Source organism: Phalangium opilio, unplaced genomic scaffold (genome assembly GCF_054372755.1).
Source record: "Phalangium opilio isolate 3A_F unplaced genomic scaffold, DU_Popi_V2 ptg000019l_1, whole genome shotgun sequence".
Classification (NCBI taxonomy): Eukaryota; Metazoa; Arthropoda; class Arachnida; order Opiliones; family Phalangiidae; genus Phalangium; species Phalangium opilio.
The window spans coordinates 818,692-845,240 of NW_028324152.1; the positions used below are offsets into that span (position 1 = coordinate 818,692).

The 26,549-nt window shown below is 35.7% G+C and overlaps 2 protein-coding genes across 3 annotated transcripts; both read left to right on the top strand.

The window, feature by feature from the left end:
- The first annotated feature begins 2,970 nt into the window (after positions 1-2,970).
- Positions 2,971-8,519, top strand: LOC149697742 (glucose dehydrogenase [FAD, quinone]-like). The gene is made up of 5 exons (XM_089867239.1): positions 2,971-3,029; positions 4,223-4,359; positions 6,436-6,629; positions 8,060-8,384; positions 8,446-8,519. Exons 1-5 carry the CDS (start codon positions 2,971-2,973, stop codon positions 8,517-8,519), a joined length of 789 nt encoding a protein of 262 aa, XP_089723365.1.
- A 2,076-nt stretch (positions 8,520-10,595) lies between these two features.
- Positions 10,596-26,264, top strand: LOC149697743 (uncharacterized). 2 transcript variants are annotated; one of them, XM_089867249.1, is made up of 4 exons: positions 10,596-10,976; positions 12,037-12,194; positions 25,417-25,639; positions 26,187-26,264. In XM_089867249.1, the coding sequence occupies exons 1-3, from the start codon at positions 10,784-10,786 to the stop codon at positions 25,420-25,422; spliced, it is 357 nt and encodes a 118-aa protein (XP_089723375.1). In that variant the 5' UTR covers positions 10,596-10,783; the 3' UTR covers positions 25,423-25,639; positions 26,187-26,264. The 2 variants fall into 2 exon arrangements, with proteins under 2 accessions (XP_089723375.1, XP_089723374.1); XM_089867248.1 differs by lacking the exons at positions 25,417-25,639; positions 26,187-26,264 and having other exon boundaries at positions 12,037-12,231.
- Positions 26,265-26,549: the final 285 nt, after the last annotated feature.

The window sequence follows — 26,549 nt, forward strand, 5'->3', positions numbered from 1 at the left end:
TTACCTATGTTAAGTTCATACTGTAGGTTGCCTTTCCGCTTAATATGCAGACGTGGGAACAATGATAACTCGACGATCCTGAATCCGAGAATCGGAAACTGGATGAAATGAGGTTTGGGGGAATCGTTAACTGGGAAGCTTATTTTAATGAAATGAAGTTTCGATAATCGGCATGGGGAAATTTATTTGGATGGAATGGAGGTAGTCAATGTATTTAGTATGCATATTAAAATATAAAATCATCAAATTTTCTGTAAAATTGTTCTAGTGAATACATATTTTTCTTCAGAATTGCGAAGAAAAACTAGTTTTAGTATAACTTATCTATTTTTATTCCCTAAAAGAGACGCAGCGGACAAGAATTGAGCCTATTTAACTCATAAAGTGAAATCTGCACACTGAAAATCATGTTTCACATATAAGTTTTAGGAGGACATATAACCAGGTGGGCAAAATCCCACGGGGCCGTTAGCAAATTTAACTTTCGGGGCCGCAAGCCACGGAGGGAGTGGCCGGTCCTGCTTGCCAATAAATTCCTTAAAATTAGATCAGAGATAATGAGAAAAGGTGAAAATAGCACATACTAGCCTAATAGGAATAAACTTTGACGACTCAGAGCCTAACAGAACCGTTTGTTACCATGCTCTTCAGTAGACAAATCCATAAATTCCTCCAGAGAAGCAAACACACAGAAGGGGAAGGTTTTTTTTATCTCGCGCTAAGAAGCAAAAACAGACGGACCCCAGTTCACAACACGCTGGAGGCTAGCCAACTCACACTGCTTCTAACGGTGCTTCTTGCCTAGAGATAAGAAACCTTTCCATTGTGTTTTCGTTTCTCTGGATGTAATTTATGGATTGGTCTAAAATTTATAAAGATTTGGCAGGAACCATAATTCAAAACGTATATCGAAGAGTTGTGCGACAGCGATACTAGTTCCGTGGTAAGCAATCTAAGCCATGAAGACGAACTTTTACCTGTACGAACTAGCATACATTCATGTTTCGATGCCAAACAGAAGAGTTAGCCGAGTAACTCGGCAGCTTCATGCTCCAAAGTTAATTGTAGTGGAACCTTATATGTTGAATCCAGGTGAAAAAAGCCACAGTAAAAAAAGCTAAGGTTGGAAAAGGCAAGGTAAAAAAAGCCAAGGTAAAAAAGAGAAAAATACGGAAAAAAAGCCATTTTATTTTATATGTAAGGTTGTCCAATTCTTATATTGTGGCTAACCCGAGGGGTCCGACGCTCCTTCAAATCTCGTACTGTAGAAGATTTTAAATCTTGAAATCTTAAAAGTCTTCAAATCTTTCAAATCCCAGAAAATCTAATAAATTCTTGATAAATCTTTAAATCTTCACAAATCTTTTAAATCACAGAAAATCTTTAAATACCAGAAAATCTTTAAATACCAAAAAATCTTTCAAATCCCAGGAAATCTTTCAAATCCCAGAAAATCTTTCAAATCCCAGAAAATCTTTCAAATCCCAGAAAATCTTTCAAATCCCAGAAAATCTTTCAAATCCCAGAAAATCTTTCAAATCCCAGAAAATCTTTCAAATCCCAGAAAATCTTTCAAATCCCAGAAAATCTCTCAAATCCCAGAAAATCTCTCAAATCCTAGAAAATCTCTCAAATCCCAGAAAATCTTATAAATTCTTGATAAATCTTTAAATCATCACAAATCTTTCAAATCCCAGAAAATCTTTCTAATCCTTGATAAATCTTTCCAATCTCACAACTTCCATAGTCTTTCAATCTTAAACCCATATAGTCTTTCAATCTTGAAATTATATAATCTAATATAATATAATATATTAATATAATTGCTAAAGTTTGTGGTTTTTTAATCTTGACTTTCTTTCCATTGGCTTTTATTACCGCGTTTGTGGATTTTTTTACCTTGGCTTTTTTTGTATTCGTAAATTTGTCTTTTATTACCTTGGCTTTTTTTCCATTGGCTTTTTTTACCGACAACCTATATGTTGCTATCGTATGCTTTAGTTGCGAAAGAGCCTTTTCCAAACTAAAGATTATTGAAAGATAAATTTTAACGAGTATGTGGTAAAATCATCTCCATTTAACTAAACCATGCTCGGTTTTTCCTTTGCACTAATATCTAAACTTAGAATTAAAATACGTAAGAAATTAGTATTTCAAATTGGATTGTCAATCGGGGTCCCGGTAATTGAAAAGCATTGACAAACGATCACCCAAACATCCTTGGCTACAGCGCCATTATTGGGGTTGTTTGAGCCCTTTTTGGGACCGCGAGTCTACAATGCCCACAGAACGAAAACGCCGCCAGTCCTGAAATAGACATCTCAAAACATTCAATGTCTCTGGTTAGGAAAAGTGAAAAAAGCCTGTTCAATCTCGGAAGATTAAAGTTTGATTCTGGAGTAGCGAACTCTGTAGCACACAAGGTCGTTCGCAAGCATGGACGTAAAATTTACCCTTAGTACCCCGGGGTTTTAGTTGGCCAGATTGAGCTTTAAGTGCTTCCTGGATAGCACCAAAAAATTGTATAAGAAGTGAGGTGGCGTAGCGGTTAGCGCTTTCGCCTCGCAGCAAGAGGATCCCGGGTTCGATCCTGGACTGTGGCACCGGGTGAAAATCTGGGAACAAATCCTTCTGCGTAGAGTTTGCAAGTTCTCTCCCCGCTTGTCAAAGGAGTTTTCCTCCGCGGTCTAACCCGGTTTCTCCTTTCCATCAAAAGTTGCAGAGGTTAACGGTAATAGTTAGTATAGGGCGCTGTCGGTTAGCTGTGGCATTGGGGCTAGCCACCACCCCTCTATGCATTGTAAAGGGACCCACCTGTAAATAAGCCACAGGCTTAGTGTGGAAATCCCTTCATAGGCAAAGCTTAGATTATTATTATTATTTATTATTATTATTATGTATAAGACGTGCCTTCGCTATTAATATATTTCCAACCATGAAAAGCGTGTAGGGTATTTTAAACAGCTAAGGATGACTCCCAACTACGCTACTCCAGAATCAATCCTTCCTCCTACAAAGTTCAATATAAGGTGAGATAAAAATTTAATGTTTATAGATTACTATATCGGCGAGATATATTATGCTTAATTTGAGAAGGCGTAACGTATAAATTGTGCTAAATCATTTGCAGATTATCTGAAGTAACATAAAAGGAAAATAAGGATAATATAAAGTGAGACACAAAGATTAAGATTTTCGTGGTATTATACCTAGTAAAATGCTAAATCTGGCCTTCTCTCGTTTGAATATTTTTCGTTCTTTGTTGGAAACCTAGATAAAATGTTTTGGTTTATCTAAATATTCGGGCTTATATTCCGACACAAGATTTCCCCTAGCATACAGTGGGATACGCGCATAATAAGAGTGTTAATTTATTGTAACAAAAATGGAAATAAAATTATTTAACATTTGAATACGGAAATCCATAGAGAGGCCTCTGAAGTTGTTTTAAGCAACTAGAACGTTTATCCACAACCCAGCTCTAATACAAGTCATTCTTTTAAGATAGCGACGTTTAGCACGTTTCCAACAAGTCGTTCAATACTGCAATTGTATTATACATCCAAGTTTGTTTTACCAACTATCAGCAATTACGTGTTGAAGGGTACAGCAGTGTATTTTATTAGAGTGAACAAACTAACATAATGGAAAATCAATGAATCTGCCTGTAATCAATGAAAGGAGATACATTCGGTATTCGGTGAGTCACAAGCGACTATTTTCATAGCTCAACCAACTTGTCAGGCAACTTGTATTTTGGATGGAGACAATTTAAGATAAAAATATTGACACGGACGATTGTACTTATCGCACAATTTTTCTCTTAATCTTGATGTTTAAAAATAACATAGAAGCAATAAGTATGACACTTAACACTGACATGACGCTGCATTTCTTAACGAAGAGTTTGTTCTCGTGTAGCTGTGAAACCATGTCACTTCTCGGGGGTTTTATCTACTGACTCACAAAGGGTCGCTCAATCAAGGTTTGTTTTAATGAGAACACACCATTAAACTTTTTCATTAAGTGCCATACTTTTTGTTTGATTAGTTACTTATGATTACGTACAATAAACTTTTAAAAAATAGAATCGAGATAGTTATATATGAAATTCAAAGTTATCTAACCTTGAAAAAATAATTATACAAAAGGTAAACTCGCATACAGATTGGCAGTCGTTTAGAAAAGGTTCCTAGCAACGGGTTGAGAATCCAACTATAAGGATGCTTTTGCCATCAACTTCTGCCCTTTTAGTAGGAGCGATCATTTCAGCTATTTCATATTACAATGTAAGGAAAGAACGACATATTACACCAAGGGTAGTAGATAATTTTGAGAAATACTACGACTACATTGTTGGTAAGTAATTATGGTTGAATTTTAAGAATGGGCACCCATACTCAAATTCCCTATAATCGAATCCCGAGCGACTATGTCCTAAAGTTCGACGATTTTCGATGGGTTACTCTTCTAATTCTGAGGGGCTAATCTTTCCCGTTTTGAGTCCAACTTTAGCGGTAGCTCTCTTAGATAAGACTTCGTACTGGCTTTAATGTATAAGGAGGGTTTCTGATTGGATGTAACTTATGTTTACTGTTATGAAAATAAGTTCATGATCTGTAAAGTTCGTACATGTATTTACGACTGTTCGCAATGGAGCCAAACCAGAAGGAACAAAGGATACTAAACAAATTGCGAATGTGTGGCTCACTTCTTAAGAGTTTACCCTATATTGCAATTGTGGTTTTGGTTTGATGTCATAAAAGTTAAGTAATGGGGAAAACATTAATCAATTCAAAGGAGGGTGAATAGGAAAATCAAGTGGTTTTTTAATCGATTCCTCTACTAACTATAAGACCATTCAGCATAGTCAGACATCCAGGAAATATTTTAGAATGATTTTAAATATATTCAGGTTGATATTTTATGGATAATTTGAAATAAGGACCGTGGACCAATAGCGTAACGCCCTGCCTTTTTGTTAGCATAATTCTCGTGGCACGCTCCATCCCGAATGAAATTTAGTGCGAGATTTGATAAAAGTAGCTCGCGATGTGACAATCGTGCGCGAGATGTTGAGCGTGCAACGGAAATTTTGTGAACAGGAAGGCAGGGCGTTATGCGATTGGTTAGAGGTCCTTGTTTCAAATTATTCATAAAATCGGAAACTAATTTGAATTTTAAAATCGTTCGGAGACATTTCTTGGATGTTTCACAATGCAGAATGGTCTTATAATTAGTAGAAAAATCGATAATTTTCTTCTTCACCCTACCTTTAAACCATGGCAAGAAGCATTATACAATATAGATGGTTTTACACATGGAGGATTCATACCATTTACACCAGGAAGCCGGGCTATCTGGAGGACAAAAGCAGACGGGTTTTTGTCCTCCAGATAGCCCGGCCTCCTGTTGTAAATGGTATGAATCCTCCATGTGTTAAAACTATCTATTACACGATGTTTATATCAGGAACGATATATACTCTTACGGGACTATCATAAAATGGGAAATTCCTCATTTCTAGGACGAGCTTATTAATGATTGTGCGCTGCAAACTCTTATAAGATACGTTTCACAACTACGTTTAGAACACGAGCTTTAAGCTGAACTTCAAAACCAACCTTGTGCCATGATTTTTCAACTATCAAAGCTGTCACTCTTACTAGTTTCCTTTTACGATAGAATTATCCATGGAATCGAAAGCACAGTCTTTTGGCGTGCATAACTGGGTATCAGTGCACAAGAAAAGTTAGGGAACACGGTCATGTCAACAGGCTTTTTAAATTGAAATCGCCTAGTTTGATGGGGCGAATATCTAAGATAGTCTAAATTATATCATCTCATTGGACAATTACTTAACTCATTGGTTCCGTGATTCAGTTTGGGAAATACATCTAAATGGAAATAATACAAGGACCTGCCTACAGGTTGGAAGTATACAAGGGGACATAATGTTAAAACACGAGACGCATCCTCGAACCCCCAAATTGAGACACTTTTGGTATGGTACGTTCGGCAGATCTTAATACTTTATAATGGTAACGAGTACTAAAGATAGAAAGGAAAATATTTGTCAAACCAGTGCAGCCTCCTAAGTCATTTGCCTTGAAAAAGATGAAGGATTCCAGATTTGGGCTTTACAAATTTTAACAGAGCAAAATAGCTTCTCTTTAAATATGATTCGTCATTCTTTAATCGCAGATTTATAGGGGGTAAATTATTATATCTATTATTTTTCCGACCTCACTATGGTGAATTGAATCACAGATTGTTCATATCATCTTTTTCACAAAGTTTTATGTCGGAAAAAGCCACCTTTATTCATTAAACATCAAACAATGACAAATGTCATACCTATTGTTAACATAATACTTCTACATGTATAATAATTCATAAAACTTAACTGTAACTTTTTAATTTAAGTTGGTGCAGGATCAGCTGGTGCTACTGTGGCCAGCAGATTATCCGAAGACCATGATGTTAAAGTTCTTCTAGTTGAAGCCGGAGGACAACCTAACATCCTATCGGAGATACCATTGTTCACCTTGGCAAATCTACGTTCCAACGTAGACTGGAGTTACAACAGCGTTCCCCAAGAAAACGGTTGTCTTGGACAAAAAGAAAAGGTGAGTTATTCAAAAGATAATCTAGACCGGTGGTTTTGAAACTTTTATACAGACTACTGCGACATATTTTCCATTGCAAAATTCCCTGACTTTTCATGGAATTATTTGACTGTCCTAAGCCAATTTCATGAACAACTTTAGAACTTTTGTTTATGGAAAAGTCAATTTTGTGGCTAAAACATCTTGCAATATCATCTGAATAATATATTAGTTCAATAATATCAGTTCTTAAGATAAACTTCAGACACTTTGTTAAAGTCTATGATTTCTATGTTTATGGCAAAATTCATATCAACGAATGTCTCGCAGACTGCAGTTAAGAAGCACTGATTTAGATTATTTTAGAACATTTTTAGTCAGAATGGTACTAGCTGAGTAATCAGTCCTCCGGTGGTCTGCCCAATCTCCCTTTCAGGTTGGTCATCGGTACGGGTGGAAACAAATTTATAATGCAATAAAAACTATTTATTGTCCGTTCATATTGTCTGAGACAACTATAAAAAAAGAAATTTGCCATGTTACTAGAAGAAACTCAAACGCTAATTCTTTAGTGAACAAACATAAAAACCGAAAATGTGACAAAAGTTAACTATTTCGGTTTAAAGCGAGTCTCGTCTGTGGTTTAGTACGAACAAACGCCACTAAATGATCTCATAGTCGAGGGGGAGGGAGTTACCTGGACCATCAAAGGAATAGCGACTTGGTTTAAAAATTATCTCAAATCTAAAGAAAACCTTACTTTTTGGAGAGTTTAAACTCTTCTGATTCCAAAAATATGCTTGATAAATATTTAAATATGAGGGGAAACACAGAAAAAAGACCTTGAAAACTTGAATTTTGGGGGGCAAAAGCAAATTTTTGACGGGTTTTTCACCTTGATACGTCACTTACGGCATCTCGCGGAAAGACCAAGCACGAGCGCCCGATACTCCCAAGTGTACTATTGCCGCGCTAATCTGAATAAAGTAGGCTTAACTCGGCGCGGAGACACTAACAAGCGTCACGTGAACGACATCTAGAGAGAAAATTTCTCCTTACAACGTCATCAAACGAAACAAAATTTTAAGTTTGTGGATGACGAAAATTATGTCACTAACGCTTGAAGCATACCAGGGATATATATTATCTAAGCCCTCGTAAACAAGCTCTGATTGGTTCCTACCTTTGGATAGGTAAAATTGGTGTGTAGAAGATTAGACAGCATGATAAGTGGGGCACATCAGGTGCAGAATTCAACATTCTGTCGTAAAGCAGACCATGGATGCTAGAGAGAGAAATTGAGAATAGGCATTATCACTTTCATCCAACCTTCACTCTCTCTTTTTTCTATTTCCTTCCATGAAACTGAACGGACTCCAAGTCCGGACTGAATATCAGACCATTAGACTCAAAGGCCAGATTAATAATATTTGTTCTTCTCAAATCCGCAGAGATGTTTCTATCCAAGAGGCAAAATGTTGGGTGGATCTTCAGGGATAAATTATATGCAATACGTTCGAGGGAATAGCAAAGATTACGACTACTGGGCGGAACTTGGCGCTAAAGGTTGGGCCTGGAAAGACGTTTTACCATATTTCATCAAATCTGAAGGGAATCAAGCGGAACATGGAACTATTGATGAAGATTATCGCGGACGCGATGGTCCATTGACCGTCATCGATTCGCCGGTTAAGAGTGCTCTAGGTGATGCATTTTTCGAAGCCGGATCCATTCTAGGTTACGAAAAGTTGGACATTAACGGCCGAAACCAAACAGGTATTTACCAAAGTAATGGGAAGTAATTACTTTTAATATTGAAATTCAATAATGCTATCAGTTCCTTATCGTATTAAAAACGTATGCCACATTCATGAACGGCATTCCTTACTTATGGTCGACATCGTAAATTAGCCGATGTGGATATGTCCGTTTATAGCGAAAAAATCAATCTGTAAATTAAGTTGGAACCGATATATCGATTAAAATGCAAAATCGGTCACTAATATTATATCGGTTTGTGCCCATCACTAGTTTTTATTAATGGCTGGATTTCCACATAGTTGTTATTGCCATCTCCCTACTTGAGACGATTTAATCGTCTGAAGGAAAAGATATATCTTCGAAGCCTTCTATTTACCGAATGCTTCTCACAACAAAAATGCCCGCCATAGGTTGAACAGATCTGCAGATTTTTTATTAATAAAGTTGCGATTATCTGAAGCCGCATTACCAAAAATCATTGGTTAGCATAGTTGATCGTATCCCCATTGAACATCGCATCTTATTGATCACGACAAATGGAGATTAAAACTACATTTTTCGCCACAGTCAGAGTGGTTGCTGTGATTTGCGTATACCCTTCAGCGGATGAAAGACCTGGAAGGCAAAGCGATCAATCAGTCTATAGTATGCTGTTAAGTTTTGGTGAATGAAATGAGATTTACTTTTGAAGTGAGGGAATGGGTGTTGGGGTCAAGTCACCTCCAGCGGACACTGAACACATTTAGATAGGATCGCCGGCATGTGTCGTGTTCTCGAAATCTTTGTCACCCAAAAACTTGGCGTACCAGATGGATAAGGAAAAAGAAAACGCGACATCTGCTTAATGGCTTTATAAAAACTTGCATACATCATGAAAGAGTAGAGGGGTGTTTCTGGGCGACGACTTTCTCGTGGGGTCTTGCACAGACAATGCCGATAGCATAATTACCTTCAGTAGCCTCATACTTATCAGCATTATTTATCTTTATTAAGTAGATGCTAATATCATTTAACATTTTTGAAAATTTCAAGGGGGTGAAATGGCAATTTAGTGTCGTCTACAGTAGAGTAATGAAAAATTAGCGTCGTCTGCTGTAGAATTATCTTTTGAGGTACTTACATTTTTAATTAAATTAACATACTTAGACTTATTTCATTTTGATGAAACTTGAAAAAGGCACACATTTAGTAGTTACTTGTTAATTTGAAAGTATTCCGAAACGTAACTTCGCTTTGTTTCAAATGATTCGATGTGCTGGAGCACCAAAAACCCCATGTTATTCCTATGGGAAAATCAGCTAAAATCTGTGAATTTTCATTTAATATTACGCGAGGGTGTGGGTTCTTATCTAGAAGGGCTTACCGGCCCTCTAGAATTAGGTTTATCTCAATTTCATTTAAGGTTTTTCAAAATCAATTTTTCAGGCTTTGCTCGAAGCGAAATGACTATCAGAAATGGACTGCGGTGCAGCACTTCCGCTGCATATTTGGGTCTAGCGAGTCAAAGGAAGAATTTCGATGTTCTGACAAACGCTCACGTAACTAAGATTGTTCTTGACTCGGAACAACGAGCCACGGGTGTTGAATTTGACTACAAGGGAAAGAGATATATTGTCAACGTCAAGCGGGAAATAATATTAAGTGCCGGTGCCATTAACACCCCTCAACTGCTCATGCTCTCCGGAATTGGACCCAAGGAGGAACTGGAGGCGCTCAATGTAAGTAGAAGTTCACAATTGCCGTTCTTTGTCATTATACAAGGGAATGAAATGAACAGAGACTATTTTTAATAGATTCCACTTGATAAAATAACATCTAAAGCATTAACAAAAATAACCAAAGATGTTGTTGTTAGTTTCGAAAGTTATGATGCTGAGGCTAACGCTCGTTTTTGAATAATATGGCGGTTGACGAATTTTTTGTACGTCTCGATGAAAATGGCGTCTGCTGGAGATCGTGAACAGAGAGAATTTTATATATGTGCAAAAATGTTTCTGCTCGTGAAGTACGAAGGCTTAAGAACATTCAAAAAATTTAACTAGTCTCAGAGGGTTTTGGGCTTAAACTCTTACGAAATAATTTATCACACAATTGGGCTAAAATTGAATTTTTCTAATATATCCTGAAATATGCGCCAAACATTTCTGTTCTAAAGTTTCCGTGCAAAATATTAGTCAATAATAGGGAGCTAGTGTATGATTCACTCATGGTAGCTTCTATATTTCAACGAAAATTATCAGCCAAGATAAAACATACTGCTGCAACCGACCACTTAGCAACGTGGCGGTGAAACCGGAGGAGCAAAAATTCGCCCATCCATAAATCGAACTTTGTTGAATGTAGCACTTATTGATTTAAGCTTGATATTAAAGTGAATGGGTAAGATCAACGGTTTGTAATTTCCATTCCTCTAAATGTTTTGGTGTTTGTTTTTATTTTTTCAGATTCCTGTCGTGGTAGATTTACCTGGTGTAGGAAAGAACCTTCAGGATCATATAATGGTCGTAGCTTTTGAGTTTAAAATCAATACTTCCAATGTCGCCACCCATTATGAAGAAGTAGCCAATGACCCTGGAAAACTTGAAGCCTTTTTAAAGACCGGAAAGGGTAAGATTAAACATACATTGAATTACACCTAAACATCAAGGACTCGCACGCAACGAAATTGGGAATAAGTATTATCATAAGAAAATAGTATATAGCTCCCTTTAAATTTGAAAAGCAGCATATTTTCATACTACAACATTTGCTTCAAAATTTGAGACGTAGGAGAAGTTTTGGTACTACGAGTAAAAGGGGGGCGAAACCGCCGCCGCCGCCTAAGATGTCCGCGAAAAGCACAATGGACCGGGAAATATGACCAAGATACTCCTTACCTCGTACCAGTGTAGGCGCTAGCCTCAGTTTTCAAAATCTCGCGCCATCTATTAATTTATTATGATAATTTTGACTTGCACTTAATCAGTTATAATTATCATAATAAAAACTACTAGAACTTTAACTATTTAATTACAAAATAAAAAAAATTTTAAACAAAGATTTCTTCTTTTTTAACGCCAAAAACTATTAATAGGTGGCATTTGAAACTTTTTACAAAATTCAATGGAAGAAAATGCTGTTTACATGGCTTAAATGGAGTGTTTCATACTTATAGGGAGCTATACATTATTTTCTTATGGTATTATCAAATACGGTAGTCTTTCAAAAGTGCTACTAAAAATTATTTATGTTAAATATCATAAGGTTCGTGAAATTTGAAGACCCGTTATTTACATGGGGGCTCTAAATTGAGTGTTTTTCTTAACTCATTTACTCGAAGTTGATATTGCAGTTCCTTGTATTTAAGAATCAAATGATATATTATTTTCCTAGTATTTTAATGATATACAGGGTGTTTTTGAAACGTCTGCCATAAATTAGAGGGCTTCTTTTGGGGTCAAACGGAGTGGAAAGCGTGAAAGAATATGGGGTCTGCAACAATTAGCATCGATGATATGGCCCCCAAAGATTGGCCCCTAAAAAAAGGAAATATTTAAAAATGTAGAGGAAAGAGCATTCAGCCTCATCAACTTGTTTAGAATTACTGCACACTTTTAAAAGCATTCAATCGAACAACGTTATCTATTTTAAATAGAGACAATTCTATGGTTGTATTTTATAATTTCAGGTGATTTTAGTTCAATGGGCGTTGAGGCGCATGGTTTTATTTTTTCTGATCCCAAAGAAGCTGAAACCGCTTGGCCAGATATTCAAATATATCTTTTAAATGCTCCAAATTTGTCCGAAGGAAGTTCTGCTGAAAGCCTGTTGACTCCAGATGAAAAGGTACTTGACAGAAAGTATATACTTTAGTCATGTTCAGGTAAACTGGTAACTATTTCCCTACAACTCGATGACTTTAAAGTTGTCCATAATAGCTCTTTCACTAAATTTTTCTCTTCGTGGTTTCCCCCCCGACACGAGAGATGAGGGGAAACTTTGATAGAAAATTTCTTGTCTGTCTTTTAATAATTATAGTGTGACACGTACGGAAAACGTGAGTGAGTACCCCGAGGATGTGCATCCTTTAATAGTGGTAAAACGAAATACCCATTAAAAGAAGTACAGATAATCACAGTGAATAGCCCCTCGATGCCCTAACAAAAAATTATAACCCCCTAATCCTTACTTCAATAAATTTACTTATGTTTCTTTCTTTTAAAGGAATAGTTCAGGGTACCTAACACTAGACCTTAAATTAACGGCCTCGTTTAGAAGATATGGAAATCATTGATTAAAAAAATTACACTTTCCCTAATTACGATTAAAATCAAATTAATTGACCGTAAAATTGAAGAAAGCAGCCGCGCCATTTTTTAAAGTCACGTGAAAAACTCGCACACACACCGTTATTGGCCTAATGGCTAGCGAATAGGAAAGCTAGACCTTTAGCATAGGAGGCTTTTCTGCTTAGTTTCTATTCATATTATATAAAAAAGACTTGGTTTGCCCAAGCCTTAAAAACAAAACGATAATAGTTTTTCCAGTTGTCTGAAGCGCGGATATTATTTTTTTTCTATTGAATTTTAAAGACAATCCGTATTTTACTACTCTTTAGAATTTAATTCAATCACCTGATTTTACTGCTAATGGATTAGTTTCCTTTAAATTCATTAAAATAAAAAATTACTTATCTCAGATTTTTCAAGAACAATTCCATTTTCCTGAAACATTTTATCGTAAAATTTTTTCTTTTCAATGAACAACGTACATTAATTTTCAAATAATACTCTCATTAATAATGTATTATATGCGGTCTTTTCGAATACAAAAGAGGGCTGTTATCACCTTTCTTATATTTGATAAAGGGGTTCGTTTCTTCTTTAAGAACAGTCACAATTATTGAACTGTGTATATCAGTACTTGTGGGGAAGGTTTTAGAAGTGTTGGTTGAATTGCTATTTAGTTGACAACATTAAGAAAACTTGATGTGTTTAAAACCTTTTGAAAGGAAAATTCTCGGAAATTAAAAAAAGAAAGAGTAAATTTGATTAAATTTACACGATATCTCTCAAAATAATAAATGCATGATAAAATGTTTCAGGAAAATGGAATTGTTTTTGAAAAATCTGAGATAAGTAATTTTTTATTTCAATTAAGTTATAGGAAACTAATCCATTAGCAGTAAAATCAGGTGATTGAATTAAATTCTAAAGAGTAGTAAAATACGGATTGTCTTTAAAATTCAATAGAAAAAAAATAATATCCGCGCTTCAGACAACTGGAAAAACTCTTATCGTTTTGTTTTTAAGGCTTGGGCAAACCAAGTCTTTTTTATATAATATCTGTTCCTTCAGCCCTAATTAGTATTATATAAAAAGACTTGGTTTGCCCAAGCCTTAAAAACAAAACGATAAGAGTTTTTCCAGTTGTCTGAAGCTGGGATATTATTTATTTTTCTATTGAATTTTAAAGACAATCCGTATTTTACTACTCTTTAGAATTTAATTCAATCACCTGATTTTACTGCTAATGGATTAGTTTCCTATAAATTAATTGAAATAAAAAATTACTTATCTCAGATTTTTCCAAAACAATTCCATTTTCCTGAAACATTTTATCATGCATTTATTATTTTGAGGGACATCGTGTAAATTTAATCAAATTGACTCTTTCTTTTCTAATTTCCGAGAATTTTCCTTTCGAAAGGTTTTAAACAGATCAAGTTTTCATAATGTTGTCAACTAAATAGCAACTCAACCAACACTTCTAAAATCTTCCCCACAAGTACGGATATAAACAGTTGTGACTGTGCTTAAAGAAGAAACGAACATCTTTATCAAATATAAGAAAGGTGATAACAGCCCCCTTTTGTATTCGAAAAGACCGCATATAATACATTATTAATGAGAGTATTATTTGAAAATTAAAGTACGTTCTCCATTGAAACGAAAAAAATTTCATGATAAAATGTTTCAAGAAAATGGAATTGTTCTTGAAAAATCTGAGATAAGTAATTTTTTATTTCAATTAATTTATAGGAAACTAATCCATTAGCAGTAAAATCAGGTGATTGAATTAAATTCTAAAGAGTAGTAAAATACGGATTGTCTTTAAAATTCAATAGAAAAATAAATAATATCCCAGCTTCAGACAACTGGAAAAACTCTTATCGTTTTGTTTTTATCTACCAGGGTTCGAACCTGGTACCATCCGCATGTGAAGCGGACGTGATAACCACCACACTACAGATACGTAATGTCACTGAGTTTTCCAAGAGATATAGCTAATTATTATGTCCAATCACGATGGTCAAAGCCGTACTTCTGTAATTAAGTAAAATTAACATACTTAGACTTAATTGTTTTGATCAAACTGGCTGATAGCACACCCTGAATACTTAATTGTTAAATTAAGATAATTCCGAAAAGTATCTTCGCTGTAGTTTTTAAGTTATCGGTGGGGAAAAATCACGAAAAACCCATGTTAATCTCCATAGGAAATTAGCAAAAGCGGGTGAATATTACTTTAACGTTACAAAACGGTATCAAGTCATATCTACAAGGGCCTACCGGCCCTGTATAATTAATCTAATATAAAAATAATAATATGCTTGTCAAACGTCATCAACTAGATGTTCCAGTAAGATGTTCGTGAGCATATTGGCTCACTCCAAGTGTCTCTCATTATTTTATGGGAAAGTTTAAATAATTTGGTAGGGGCGTGGTAAATTAATTCACAATTGGTAGGCGGCTGGTAAATTAATTCACCATAGATAGGCGGGTGGTAACTCATTTCATGTGAAAAGGCGGTTGGTGACTCAATTAAGTTTAGTTGACCTATTTGTATAGATTTAAAAAAAAAGTTATTTCTAAACCACGCGCCAGCACGCGCACATTTCATTGAAAGTTTGTTATTTAAGAATTTTCCCTTATATATACTAAGATTCTTCATCAAAAATAGTCAACGAGCTTTCCAAGACTCGAACCTGCAATGTTTTGCCTCGAATGCAAACGCGTTATCCATTACGCCACAAGCCCGTACTTCGTAACAAAAAATTATCCAAACATTGTATTTATAGGATTATTTCATTTATGTTGAATAAAGTATCTGTAAAAATAAACACCGAGCTTGCCAGGACTCGAACCTGCAATCTTCTGCTCCATAGGCAGACGCGTTATCCTATGCGCCACAAACCCGATGGAGGCTGAACATAATGCTATGCAAACAGTGTAATATATGTAACGGTTTTACCATGATTTATAAAGTAATTAAAATAGAATACTTAGACTTAATTGTTCTTAATAAAACTTCAGAAGTTCAACAATCAATAGTTGCATGATAATTCAAAAGTGTTACGAACCTTAACTTCGCAGTACTTTCTGAGTTATTCGATGGAGTGGACCACCAAAAATCCCATGCTTTTTCTATGGGACGCTAAGCCTAAAATCTGTGAATTATTTCTTTAACATTACGGGAGGGTATGGGTTCTTATCTAGAAGGGCCTACCGGCCCTCTAGAATAGATGAGTCAAATGTGCTTAATTGACGCGTAAATGTACTTAAAAATTCAACTACAAAACCAAAAAATTCGACATACTTCGAGAATAATTTAACAATTTCGCCTAATTCTTTACCAGTAAGCTTTCAGGTGTGAAATGATTTTCACAAACTCTGTATTTATGACTTGATGCGAGAGTTTTAACTTCTACATCATTCTTTAAGTCAGCTGAATTAGCACCCAACGCATCAATTTTAGCCAAGGCTCTTCCGTAAATGTCCCTTATATCTTCAGGAGCGTGAGTTATCCATTTCCCTGTCAGCTCAGGATATTTTAATAAACCTGGAATCACGAATAAGCTTTCATTTTTATATCTTGATTTGCTTTTACAGCCGTCAATAATACAAATAGGCATATTTTTGAATTCAAAGCTGAAAGTCAACCTTCAATCTATCAATAAATACCGTCGTCTGCAGTAGAGAATCGTAACTTTCCTATTCGCTTGCCATTTGGCCAATAACGGCGTGTGTGCGAGTTTTTCACGTGACTTTAAGAAATGGGGCTGCTGCTCTCTTAAATTTTAGGGTCAATTAATTGGATTTTAATCGTAATTAGGGAAAGAGTAATTTATTTAAAAAATGATTTCGATATCTACTAAACGAGGCCGTTAAATTAAGGTCTAATGTTAGGAACCCTTAACTTTTCCTTTAAAATTCCTCTCTTTTGAGGAGAAATACACGTAAATTACAAGCACCCACAAGTACCTACAAGCACCCACAAGTAACTACAAGCACCCACAAGTACCCACAAGTACCTACAAGCACCCACAAGTACCTACAAGCACCCACAAGTACCCACAAGTACCTACAAGCACCCACAAGTACCTACAAGCACCCACAAGTACCTACAAGCACCCACAAGTACCTACAAGCACCCACAAGTACCTACAAGCACCCACAAGTACCTACAAGCACCCACAAGTAACTACAAGCACCCACAAGTACCTACAAGCACCCACAAGTACCTACAAGCACCCACAAGTAACTACAAGCACCCACAAGTACCCACAAGTACCAACAAGCAACCACAAGCACCCACAAGTACCCACAAGTAACTACAACCCGAGCTCAAACGCCATGTTTTTCTTGCTTAATATCCCTCTAACGGCGTGAATGACGACAAAAACGCCGTAAGTCCAATATAAAAAATTAGGGCTAAAATGCGTGTCTCTAACAGTGGTAAAACGCCGTAATTCCAAAACCCAAAACAACGTAAGTCAAAGTATGTGTTAATAATGATAAAAATCAATACTTAAACTTAATTTATCTTAATGAAACTAAGGAAAGGCACATCTATGGACTATTATCTTTCATTTAAGATGGTTCCTAAACGTAACGAATGATTAGTTTTCTTTATACACTAGCGCAATTAAGGTCATATTTCAAAAATATCCCATGTTATCTCTATGGAAGAATATAGTATCTTTCACCAAATGTCGGATTCAATTTAAGAATTCTAAAACCAATCTTAACAACCTTTTTCTTTATAGAATTAACTATTAGTTGGATCTCTTTGAAATTTTAACCTCATAATTAGGGCCCAAATTTTAGTTCACTGGCAAAATTTCAAAGCAGCAAACACAATACGAAAAAAGTTACGGCCAATCAAAGAACCCTCCTTTAGCATTAGAGGCAGTATCAAGTCTTATCTAAGAGAGCGACCGCTCTCCTAGAATACTATTCAAAATATAGCCGAGGACTTTTAGGGTTTGACGTAGAACATTTGAACATACAGATGAAAATTGGTACATGGGTGTTTTTTGACTCAACAAAAAATATACTAAAAGTCCCCTGCTGTAGAGCGCGAGCTTTTGCGGCCATCTTGGAAAATGGCCGCCGGGAATGCCAGCTACAATGTAATACACGCTCATGTTCAAATACTTTCAAAATTGGTGCACATTATGGCTGGAACCACATGAACATCATAGTAAAATTTGACTGTTCTATGTTCGATATTTTGGTCGTCATATTGGAAAATGGCCGCCCTTGAATGCTAGGTATAGTATATTTCACCATGTAGTTGGAAAATTATCAAAATTGAAAGATAATATTACGGGAGCTGTGTCAACCTCATAGTTAAATATTTTGGCCGCTATATTGGAAAAGGCTGCCGGTAATGTCAGGAGCAGATTTCAAAGGAGTCTCGGACGCTAGCTTCCATAATGTAGAGGGCAATGGGATCCGCGAACGTCACGGTTATTGACCAAAATCATTACGCCAGTGCCACCTCTCGTAGGATATTTGAGCTCTATTTTCCAACCAATAGCGTGGCTGCAAAGTCTCAAAAGGAGATCTGGGAAATCGCGTCTGGAGCCTCTCTTTAAAAAATCGTCTCGTCTGCTTATAATTAGCCCAGACTTAACGAAAATTAAAGTTAAAAAATGGATTTCAACCACTTTTTAATCTTTTCTTAGACTAAAATTGATAATGACAAGCCCAGCGAGTAACGTATGTACACTATTAAAAAACTAAAATGTGTTTCAGTGCCAATTTTTCCTAAATTTCTTCTTGAATTAAATGATAGCTACAAGAGGTTGGGAAAAGAAATCACTCACGATCTTTTAAAACCCAAAAAGTACGAGACAGTGATTTCGTTTCCAACCTCTTGTAGCAGTCAATTAATTCAAAAGAAATACGGCCCTAAAACACATATATAACATTGTGTTTCGGCATCTTTTGAAACCTTGCTTTATCTTTTGAAAACCCGAGCCCAGTCATTCCAGTGGGCACAAATTGTTAAATAAGCCTTGGTTTACCTGGGTTTCACTGCTAGCTTGGACTTAATTTGAATATTTAGTAGGTTAAAAGTCACAAAATGTAGTCTTATCTTTTATCTTAATACCAACGGTTACAGCTGTTTGAATAAAGTAATTATATTGTGTATATTTATGTCGCGATCGGATAAGACGAACCTCAGTAGCCATCGTTAGTCCGTTATTACAAAAAAAATTCCCAGCAGACTTTGGTGCCAGATATAATCCACCAAAAGCATCGTCTGCTATAATGCCTGATAGCGCCTCTATGGCAAAAGATACCGCTACAGCTGTGACGTACGCGGGTCCCATTGCCCTCTATATTGTGGAAGCTGGCGTCCGAGACTCCTTTGTCATCTGCTCCTGGTAATGTCATTTAAATACTGCTATGAAAAATGGTAAATATGATGTTTAAGTCCGTCTGAACATCATTATAAAATATTGAAGACGTGCTAGTGATAGTTGGGCGTCATTTGGAAAATGTCTGCGGAAAATTCCAAATATATTTCAAATATATAAATCTTTTCGAAATTTCTACATTGAGTAGATGATTTTCATGAACTTAATAAACAACAAAAAATAGCTATTTAAAAGTCTTAATTATCGACGCCATCTTTAAAATGGCCACACGAAAATGATTACTCTACATTCTGAAAGATAGAAAATTCATTCAAAGCTGTTATTCTCAACTTGTTTATTAGAGAATACAATTTAATATGCAGTTTGTACATTGTTGTGTTGTTAAAGATTAGATTTAAGACAAATCTCTAACATTTCGTTCATATTCATCTTCGTTCAAGATCCTTTTACAACAATTATAGCTAGTACACCGACAATGTCCACGCAAACGAATAAAGATGGTCTGCGTTCACAGTTCTTTACACAAGAGGTTCCGCAGTTACAGTTAATAAGTATTAAAAGTTGTCCTGGTGCTGGAGAGAGAGTGGTGTGAATGGGTCTTTGACTTTGGTGATCGCAAACCCATCCCCATTCTTCGCGTTTTAAATCGTTTCCTAGGCATTGTAGTCATCGAATATCTTGGTTCTTTTGCTAAGATTGTCACATTCGAATTGGAACGTCTTCATTCTTAAACCTGAAATCAAAACGACACAAAGCAGAGAATTGCAAATCGAGCCATTTGAGAAAAATGATTAAGAGAACACTTTTTTTCATCTACATGCTGTAACTGGGTGTGGTTATGATAAGGCGGTGTTTAAACTATCGAAAGATAATCAACATCTTAGAAATAAAATGAGCGTTTTTAATGGCCATATTGCATAAGAATGCAACAGCTGCTAGCGGAGAGAGATTTCTTGTCGCTTTTTAGGGTGGTAATGCACACGCTACTCTTAACTATATAGATATTATAAGTATAATAGAATCGTTGCCACACACATTGCCAAGTCCTCGTTTGACCTTGCTAAACTTTCTCCAATAACCGACGCCGCAAATCTACATTCTTTTCGAGTGTATCTTCAAGTCCAACAATGGCTAAGAAACGACTTTATCACCGAACAATCGCGAAAGTCGAAGACCCATTCATACCACTCTCCCTCCTGAATCAGATGAATTTTTAACACTCGTTACCAGTATGTGCAGAACATCTTGTGTAAAGAACTGTGAATGTAGACGATCCGGATTAGTTTTCTCAGCAATGTGCGATATTGTCACAGTATTAGCTGTAATAAAAGATCTTCAGGATGACGATAAATATTAACCAAATGTTAAAACTTTTACTCCTATCTAATCCTTAAAGACATTCGAATGTATAAACCTTATAGCAAACCAAATTCCCTATATGTTGAGTAATATGGCTTTGAGTACCTTTTCTTTCTTTCAGAAATTAGGATTATCATTTTCGAGTGGCCATTTTTAAAGATGGCGTCGATAATTTAGACTTAGAAACAGCTATTTTTCCGTGTTTATTACGTTCATGAAAATCATCTAATCAGTATAGGAATTTCGAAAACATATATATATATATTAGAAATGTATTTAGCATTTGCCGCAGTCATTTTCCATGATGGCGCCCAAACTATAGTTAGCACGTGTTCAATATATTAGTATGATGTTCAGACTCTCTTAAACATAATATTTACAAATTTTCATAATTTTTGAATAATATACTGTATAGAAATGATATTCCTGGCGGCCATTTTCCAACAAGGCGGCGAAAATATCCGATGAAAGGTTTCAATATTTTACTATGATGTTCACACTGCTCTCAGTATAATATCTAACAATTTTCATAATTTTTCATCTTCAAGGTGAAATATACTATACCTAGCATTCAGGGCGGCCAATTTCCAATATGGTGACCAAACAATCGAACACAGAGCTGTAAAATTTTACTATGATGTTCATGTGGTTCCATTCATAATGTGCACCAATTTTTAAAATTTTTGGAGAAGATTGTGGAATACATTGTAGCTGGCATTCCCGGCGGCCATTTTCCAAGATGGCGCAAAAGCTCTCGCTCTTCAGCAGGGGACTTTTAGAATCGTTTTTGTTGGGTCAAAAACAACTCATGTATCAATTTTCATCTTTATATTCAAATCTTCTAGATCAAGCACTTCTTTAGCCTATCTGTCCTGGCTTAATATAACGTCGGTAAATACTTGCTTTTGCTTTTTAAAAATTCCCCTCGATTTCTTTAAATTTTGAAATATGGGAGCGTGATTGAAGCGTGTAACCCTTATTGTCCACGTATGACCGGAATTTAAATATATCGAGCAAACGTAAACCACAATTCACAAAGCTTAACCTTACCTGTACAATTAAATGCAATGCTTAAACTTACTTTTAAAATCACCATCCTTTTAAAAAATACACGAACGAAAAATATCACCTCACTAGTCACCACAGTTCTCTCACATTCACTCTCCCTTCAATGACGAACGAAAACTTTTATACTGCCAAAGGCATAAAATAGCCATTTCTTCGTGTGTGTGTGTAACTAATGCATTCGGGTGTGCAACACGTATTTCCGCTAACATGGTTGCACGACTTAAGTTTTGTTCTTGAAGTTTACATATTTCAAAGTTTTCGTAACTTCGTCAATATCTTACTCCAGAATGAGTAGCAGACGACGCGTTCTTCAGAAGCACAAAGATAAATTAGTGGTCTATTCTGCCGCGAACCTGCATCTCCTGTCCTCGCGTAAGATCCTTACTCCTACTTGAAACTTTGATAGAAAATTTATTGAAGTATCCATCTATTAGAGATTTGAGTGGGTAATTTACAGCTTTGGTCCCATTGAACCGAATTCCCATTCGACAGAAGGGGGTTTTTTTTTGGGGTCCCATTCGATCGAACGTAGCCAAAGGTGCGATTTTATTATAGTCCCATTGGACCAAAATTCTATTGAACTGGAAGAAGACATACTGTGTGGTTTTGCATTAAATATATTTTTAATTTCAAAACTTATTATTGTTAAGATAAATGTGAGTTGAAAATGTATTACTGCACTCCTCACCTCACCTACCCTAGCCTAACCTAACCTAACCTAACCTAACCTAACCTAACCAAACGTAACCTAACCTAACCTAACCTAACCCAACCCAACCTTGTTTGGAGGTAAAAAGATTATTTATATGAGTATTAAAACAATTTATTAGCAATAATAGAAATATTTTGGAAAAGATGTCAGATAATTAATTGGAGAATATTTTGGAAAAGGTGGCAGCTAATTAATAGGAGAATATTTTGGAAAAGGTGGCAGCTAATTAATAGGAGAATATTTTGGAAAAGGTGGCAGCTAATTAATAGGAGAATATTTTGGAAAAGGTGGCAGCTAATTAATAGGAAAATCTTTTGGAAAAGGTGGCAGCTAATTAATAGGAGAATATTTTAGAAAAGGTGGTAGCTAATTAAAAGGAGAATATTTTGGAAAATGTGGCAGCTAATTAGTAGGAGAATGTTTTGGAAAAGGTTGCAGCTAATTAATAGGAGAATGTTTTGGAAAAGGTGGTAGCTAATTAATAGGAGAATATTTTGAAAAAGGTGGGAGCTATTTAATAGGAAAATCTTTTGGAAAAGGTGGCAGCTAATTAATAAGAGAATGTTTTGGAAAAGGTGGTAGCTATTTAATGGGAGAATATTTTGCAAAAGGTGGTAGCTAATTAAAAGGAGCATATTTTGGAAAAGGTGTCAACGTTTTATTGGAACCAAACCTAACCTAACCTAAGCTAACCTAAGCTAACCTAACCTAACCTAACCTAAGCTAACCTAACCTAACCTAACCTAACCTAACCTAACCTAAGCTAACCTAACCTAACCTAACCTAACCTAAGCTAACCTAACCTAAGCTAACCTAACCTAACCTAACCTAACCTAACCTAACCTAAGCTAACCTAACCTAAGCTAAGCTAACCTAAGCTAAGCTAACCTAACCTAACCTAACCTAAGCTAAGCTAACCTACGCTAACCTAACCTAACCTAACCTAACCCACCCGAAACCAAAATATTAAAATTTTAATTTAAAATTTAAAGACATTGATGGAACTACCATTAAGACTGCACTTCATTTTAAGCACAATTTGTTTATTAATTCTATATATCTCTTGCCTTGAAAGGAATGAAAGTGAGCGTTTTAATTAGCATCACGAAACATTTACTTTTAATATTATTAACATACCTTTCGGAGATTCGAACCAACAACCTATCGCTTCGCAGTCCAACTTCGTATCCACTACACCACCGAATCGCTGACGGCTACAGTGTTTCAAGTTATATTCATGTATTTTTTAGGGGCATATTCGGACGATTGGGATTTCGGTCCATCGGGAATATAGCCATTGGGCGGGAAATCTAAAATCATTGCGGGATATTCGGTCGAATGGGATTTCGGTCCATTGGGAATTCGGTTGAAAGGAACGATACCAATTTGCATTCCTTGCTGTAAATTACCGATTCATAGATAACTTCTATTTTACTATTGTACTAAATTTGACAGTTATTTTAGTAATTTTTTCTTGGCATCAGACCTTTTGTGAGTACAATTGTCACCCACAATTTAAATAAGAAAAATAACAAACTCAATTAAAGTTTGTCATATTTATTGTTGTTGTGGTACATGTACTAACACTTCATTTCAATATGTTTAACCTAACCTTAGGAACACGATGAATTAAATAACATTAAAATTCCAATTAATCTAATCATACTTAGACAATCGAGGTTGTTTCTGATAGGTCTGCCATAAATAAATGGGGTGTTTTCTTTGGGTCACACTGAGTGGAAAGCATCGAATTACTTGGGGTCTACCACAATTCGTTACGTAGATATGGGTCCCTAAAATGTGTCACTTAAACAACAAGGAAATAGTCAAACACATGAAGTTAGATATGTCAGCCTCCAATAGTCTACAATATAAGAACGTCGCAGAATATTTTTCTGGCAGAATTAAGTGTAATATAAAATGAGTAGAAGTGTGCGTATGCTGTTGAAGCTAAAAAATCCACACTTGTGACTATATTTATGTTTTAGGGGCCATGTTTTTTGCGAGCCCATATCTCCGTAATGTTATGTTGTAGAATCTCTGTCCTTCGAAACTTTGATCCAAAGACTACACTATTATGGCAGACCTGCATATAAATTACCGACAATTCTCTAAGGGGCTGCATCAGATATTTATTTGAATCAATTTTCGTTTCAGTTATTAAAAACCTACCGCTCATATGGTACTGGAGATGGGTTTGTTATTACCGTATCGCTTATGCGTCCTAAGAGCTACGGTACTCTTACTTTAGCTTCTGCAAATCCGTATGACGCGCCATTGATTGATCCGAAGTTTTTTGGTCATGACGATGACTTACGCCGAGTTGTTTCAGGTGTTTATGAAACTTGATTTTGTTAAGGGCTTACTTTTTCTGACGACGGCACTAAGATATTTTTGTGAACTCACGCAACAACGTCGCTAAAAAAGATGAACGAGCATGTAATTTCACAATCTTAAGTTCTAACAGTTTCTAAAGTCCCTGATTCTAAGAAACTTGACTTTTGGTTTTTGTGGTTTTCAAATTATGCAAATTGCGCAAATGAAAACGCTCCAGTAAGGCAACCATAATTTATGAGCAAAGTAATATTAAACGCCCGACTTATTTAGTTCTCCGTGAACTTCCTAAAACATCGTTGTCAGCTTATGACAGGGTGATACAGTAAAAAGTGCCCTCGTAAAATGTTTGGAATCACGCTCTAAATTTGAATTTTTATCGATAATTTAGAATGTTTACAGACCGTGTTGCTATTTACATCACAACAGTTGAGAATTATCTCAAAACGTACCTTTCATAGCTGCATCACAAAGAGTTTTTGAGATATTGTTGTCCAAGTTGTAATTTTTAGGGTACAATCATTTGAGTCCATGAAAATAAAGGAAGAATTCGGCCTGTCTCATTATTCAGTACTGAAAAACGGCACTGTTTCTTCGTAAAATCGACAAGTTAATTATGGAAACATTTATAGACTCGATCCCTGGTTAGGCTGAACAATTAGGTGGAAACACCTCGGGAAACACAAAGAAGCAGTGTGGTTGTTCCGTCTTTACGCAAAAACCAACCGATAAAGATTAGCTATTTGGTAATAGGAAGTGCCCCAATAATGTCATTAACTATGGTTGTACATACCAAAAGTGTCTAAGAAATTATTCAGGCTTTCTTCGTTTCTAAAGGCTGTGTCATTTGATCTAAAATCAGAAGATAATATCGAAAGAAAATTCTAATACATAATTATATTTGTTGCTCAAATCCGTTACAGGTATGAAATTTAGTCTGGATTTAGTTAAAACGGAACCTTTTCAAAGGCTAGGAGCGTATTGGCCTGATGTACAGTTTGAAGGCTGTGATTACGAGAAAGAAAGTGTGGAACATCTTGAATGCATCGCTAAAGTGGCCAGCCAACCCATTTACCATCCGACATGCACTTGCAAAATAGGCGATATTAAAAAGGACGAATACGCTGTCGTTAATCATGAACTCAAGTAATTTTCGAATGTGCTACCAAGGGCAAATATAAATTTCGGAATGTGAAGCACAACTGTGTAGAAGATATTTTGTAGTTTATAGAACGCCTTCTCTCTAGCTTTCTGGTCGAAAAGGTAAAAATCGACTTTATGACAATGTCATTTTCCTCTCTAGCTCAATTGAGAAATTCATATAGTTAGAATATTTTTGCTTCTTGTTGATCCCCAAGTAAATCGTGCTCGGCTCAAAGACAACGTGAATCCATCAGTATCCGTAGTGTGCTCTTCTTACGTTCTGTTTTTTACTTGCCTTTGGCAGAAACAACAAATTGGACTACTTAAAATTAAAAGTGCGGTTGATTCGTAATTAAAGTTTACGTAGTTAACATTACACACAGTTTTCAAAAAAAAAACAAACCGCAAGTGCGCCTTATACTACTAAATTTTGAATTTGGTTTTTACAATTAACAAAAATTAGTTTAGAAACATGAACTACTAGAAAATTTTAGACTCATATTGATTTAAAACTGAAATAGGAAATAATTTTTTTCATTTATAATTACAGAGTTTATAAAGTAAAGGGTCTTCGGGTAGTAGACGCTTCCGTTATGCCGAAAATTGTGTCTGGAAATACAAATGCTCCAACAATCATGATTGCGGAAAAAGCTGCTGATTTGATAAAGAAATCCAGGAAGAACGACGGCGAAGAACTTCGTGTTGAACTCTGATTGTACTAAACTGTTGACGAGCCGCAAATTGGAATTGCATCGAAATAAGACTGTTTGAGATTTCTCAAAGTCGTATATGTTAACTAATTAATCCATAATAAAGAATCTTTTTATCTTTTCCATTCAATATCAAGATTTAAGGGTAGGGTGAAGTAGAAAATCAAGTGATTTTTATCGATTCTTCTACTAATTATAAGACC